At 40.2% G+C, this 4,664-nt stretch overlaps 1 protein-coding gene across 1 annotated transcript in view; it reads left to right on the top strand.

The window, feature by feature from the left end:
- The first annotated feature begins 1,235 nt into the window (after positions 1 to 1,235).
- Positions 1,236 to 4,664, top strand: part of prdm2b (PR domain containing 2, with ZNF domain b) — a 23,685-nt gene continuing 20,256 nt past the window's right edge. The window contains exons 1-4 of the mRNA XM_080891012.1: positions 1,236 to 1,379; positions 3,049 to 3,166; positions 4,044 to 4,147; positions 4,429 to 4,581. Coding sequence (XP_080747138.1) covers positions 3,052 to 3,166; positions 4,044 to 4,147; positions 4,429 to 4,581 — 372 coding nt within the window. The 5' untranslated portion in view covers positions 1,236 to 1,379; positions 3,049 to 3,051. The remainder of the gene's footprint in view (positions 1,380 to 3,048; positions 3,167 to 4,043; positions 4,148 to 4,428; positions 4,582 to 4,664) is intronic.

Genomic DNA, 4,664 nt, shown 5'->3' on the forward strand with positions numbered 1-4,664 from the left:
ACACATCTGATCACAAGTGTTACAACTCAGCCAGTACTTATAATTTAAAGTGCTGCTCTGACCCCAGCCCAGTTCCATCTCCTACAGTCACAGTTCACAGATCTGCAGGCTTGTACAGGAGCGTCCACATGGACAACCAGTATGTGGTATCGCAGCAGCCTCTAGTGGCCACAGGCACTTCCTGTTAGTAGTGAGAAATGTCACGTCTACCCAATTTGCTCCAAAGGAACCAGTACACTTACTATATCTGTGAGGTTACACTACAGCCCAACAGGAAGTCCAACAAATGAAACTGTGTTGCTTGCTTTAGCTGTTTACCCCCCACCCAGCCCCTTTTTTTTCATTATTAATTTAGCATTATGGTGATCTAGCGCTTTGACTATAAGGTGTTAAATGATCTAAAAAAAAAAAAAAGGTTGTCTTGTATTTTACTTAATCAGACTGACTGACTGAATCATGCAATATAAAATGATATGTATATTCATACAGATGTTGATGAAACCAGCTATTGTAAGGCCTTGCTTCCTCAATTAACATACATAATACATACACACACAATACATAATTTCCTGAGGGATTAATAACGTATTCTGATTCTGATTAAGTCTACTTTTACTGAAAAAGTTTTCACTCGGCTCTCATTTGAACTTGTTTCTACATTATTCTGTTAAAAATAAAATCTTAATAAACTTAATAATTTAACAAAATAAATTAACCAACACGTGCTTGTGCTTTTGGAAACACTAAATCCCATTTCCCCCCATGTACCTCCCTCATTTTGAAATGACGTATATTATTTAAATTCTAAAATACTGCCCTATTAGATTTAGAATAACTGCAATAGAGATATGGCAACAAGGAAGCAACAGCTCAGTTACTTAAAATTAAAAATACATAAAAACAGAGGACGCATTGACACCCTTCTGCCTGCATTTCCACTGCTTTTATTGAGTTCCTCTCTGCTATTCATGGTTGCACAGATGGTACCAGCCTACAGGCCCATTATGCTCACAGATTAATCTAGGCAAGGTACTTAATTGGCATGGTTTCATGTTAGGCTGCAGTGTGGACAGGACTTGGACCACTGCTCGCAAGAGAGGCGAGCAAGGGAGCCTTGCTCTGGTCGTCCACAAAAAAAAGAAAAAGAAAGAAAGAAAACCAAAACACCCCCCTCCTTCCTCGCAGGCTGACTTGAGAATTATATTTGCCCCATCGCTGTGTGTGTGAGCACGGGTCTGAGAGGCTGCCTCTCCCAACTCCACTACACCGCGATTCGAGTCACTGAAAAGGCTTTCGACTCAAGCCCTCCATCCACCATTTTCAACAGATTGACAGCAGGTAGAGCACAAAAATCACAAGTTCCCGGTGAAATAAAGCAGGTAAGTGCGCGTATGAGTATCCTAAACCCAACAAACACCTTACGACAGGAAATATTGAGGGAGAAAAACCGCTCCAACCACCTTACTCCCGGCCAGCATCGGGAAGAATAAGGAGAGCGGACGGTTTGCCTACAAGGGTAACAATAAACTGCATCTTTCAGGCGCTTTAGTGTAAGGCTTCCAGTCAGTTTTGTTTGCTTGGATCAACTTTTCTTTTCTTTGACGATCTGAGAGAAAACGCTTTAAAATGCGCTCTACGCACACACCCCAATTTAAAATCTCTTGCTGTTTGTTGCTTGAACTTCAGCTAGGGGGGATTTAAACATGTCTGATCACAACTCCAGGAACGCCGGTGGTAGTAAAAGAAAAAATATATAATCAATCTACACCGACTGGCCAATAAAAAGTTAAGCATTTTAGCCTTTATTTTAAAGGGGCATCAATAGCTCAAGCTCGAGTGCCTCAAGTGGAGACAGTGAGGTTTATTGTCTCAGATATGCCATTTATCTGCCACTGCCTCATCATTTTGTCACGTTACAGTCGTTAAGGTCAAAATATCTGCTAGTGAACCGCTCGGGTTTTATATCTCTTTATTGCATTGAGTGTAATAATGCGTATGCCTGGTCCACAGAGCCACACATGGGTCAGCTGCTTATTGCTGTCCCTAACAAATGGCTTTTCTGCCAGTTGGGATACAAAGCGAGAGACTTAAAGCTCAGTATGTGCCTGTTATGGAAATAGTTGCAGGATTAATTTGCTAAGCTGAAAGTTAATTCCGCGATTAGTTAATAGACAGGAAAAAAACACCTCTAAAGCCAACAAGCAAAAGATTATTTTGGCTTTTTTCCTCAATATCTTTTACTTTTTATGAGTGTAATTTGAAAAGTTTCTGTTAACTTGCACAGCGTATGCATGATTGTGACAGTTTCTGCCCACTGATACTAAAGGCGTTAAAGAGCTGCTGCCTGCAAGGCTCTAAGTGAACTAAGATGATGCTTACTAAATGAACGGAAGTGCACCAGATTGTGCTGAAGAAGAAACTTGGAGGGGTGGAAATAACAAATGGCACTGATGATTAAACCTGAGAGCTACATTATTAAACTGAAAAGGAATAATATTACACACATACAAGTAAACAATCTCTGATTTTTGCCTCTTCATGGGTGTTTTTTCTTTCTTTTTTTGCCTCAGTTGCACACTGACTGAGGTCTGTAGAAAATGGTTGTTTCATATGCATAATATACTGCTGTATTGTGATACCACTGAGAATTATTCTTTAAAATTCCTGTAAATCAGCCTTACTGAATCTGAAGCATAAACCTTTTAGCTGCTTATGCATCTGGGGAATATAAATGGCTGCATAATTATTCAGAGCCACAAGAGGCTTCTGTAACAGAAGCTGACGAGGAAATATCTCCAAAATGCTGTCTACCTGTGGTCAGATTTACATGCTGCAACTTCCATTTCAGAAAAAATAACAGCCGTTTCTTTTTAAGAACAGGAAATGGATCACTATAGATAATTAGACATAAGTTTTGCTTTTATTTGCTATTGGATCTCAGTTTTATGCACAGACAAGTAAAAACGCAGCAGAATATAACTGCAGATGTTTTAATGAGCCAGGTGCTTTTGACAATCAACGAGTGCTGCTTCATGTCACTTATTGCAGGCCATGGCTATTACTGGAGGTACAGTGGAGTCTTTGAATGAAATTCCAGCTCATGTGTGGAAAGATTTGCCTGACTATCTGAATCTGGGGCCTTCTGCTGTAAATCAGAGCCGCATTGGTGAGTAGCCGGTCTCATTTCATAACTGTAACAACTTCTTTTAGGACTGGCAACATGTTGAGTTTCATTTGAATCTCACGGCTATATAACCTTGAAACAGACTTCCAGCAACCAATGATTGTGGAGCAAAGCAAGACCAGGCTGGGCCAGAAAGTGAAACTTGAAAATGATAACTGAATCAGAACTTAAACAAACATGAAGCGAGTCATCTGAGTCGAAGGCTTTGAGTGTTTTTTTCTAACATGCCTCGTGCATGCTTACTCCTTCAAAGAGTCTGTTAGATGCATAAACATCTCGTGGTGCTAAACACCCGTGCTTTACAGCTAGACAGATACATTATATGGACATGCAAACATGCATTAAATCAAGAAGCGTGGGTTGTATTGATCTGTATTTGAAATCAAAGTGAGCAAATGCAATGAAATAATAATGAAGAAACTGATCAAAGAATGGGGAAAAATCAAAGCAAGGACAAACCAGGATATGATACTGCTCACCTTGATCTCCTATCTGACACAAAATCCACCGGGTTGAAATATAGTTGCATAATTATTGGATCTCCTGCTTCTGCTAACTGATTTATTCTGTGCACAAAGTTAGAATTTAAACATCTAAATCAGTCCTAAAATGACCCCCCCCCCCCACCCCCAAAACAAAATGACTTCACTGAGGTTTATTACATGGCGTATCATGCCTATCCTTACGATTATCAACACAGACTGTTAAGGTTTACCAAAATATATCAGTTGTGGCTCTATTTTATAAGTGTGCTCACATATTTCCATGCATTATTAATAAATGCATTAATATATAACTCTCAGATGTGGCATGAGTAAGGTGTCTTTGCTTTTTATTTCTTTATTTTTATTATTTTCAGGTGTTTGGGCGACACGAGTCATCCCTAAAGGCAAGAAGCTTGGTCCGTTTGTTGGAGAGAAGAAGAAAAGGTCCCAGGTGACCAGCAATGTTTACATGTGGGAGGTATGTTGCAGCCCTCCCCTTGCTCCTTTTCCCTAAAAATGCGCATAGCCACCTTTTTCTGTGATACTTGCTAATAACGAGCCCAGCTGCATTCTTTATCAAGCAGCAGTAGTTCAAAAGAGTTTAGGAAGTCCTCTGTGTGCCGTGAGCAAGTTAACATAAACATTTGGAGTTTTCCAAGGCACAGAATTAAAAAACTCTTCACTGCATCTCTGTTTCTGATTTAGATTTATTTATTTATTTGCTTTTTAAAACGTCACCTTCCCGCTTGTGTTCTGTAGGTTTATTTCCCAACACGGGGCTGGATGTGTATCGATGCCACAGACCCCATGAAGGGGAACTGGCTGCGATACGTTAACTGGGCCCGCTCCAGTGAAGAGCAGAATCTTTTCCCACTGGAAATCAACAGAGCCATTCACTACAAAGTATTAAGGGTAGGTCAAACACATTCCCGTGTCAGCGCGTTGCATGTGTGACTATGAATGTACTGCTGATTAAGATCCTCAGGGTTGGATGG

The sequence above is a fragment of the Rhamphochromis sp. 'chilingali' genome, assembly GCF_963969265.1.
Source record: "Rhamphochromis sp. 'chilingali' genome assembly, chromosome: 9".
NCBI lineage: Eukaryota > Metazoa > Chordata > Actinopteri > Cichliformes > Cichlidae > Rhamphochromis > Rhamphochromis sp. 'chilingali'.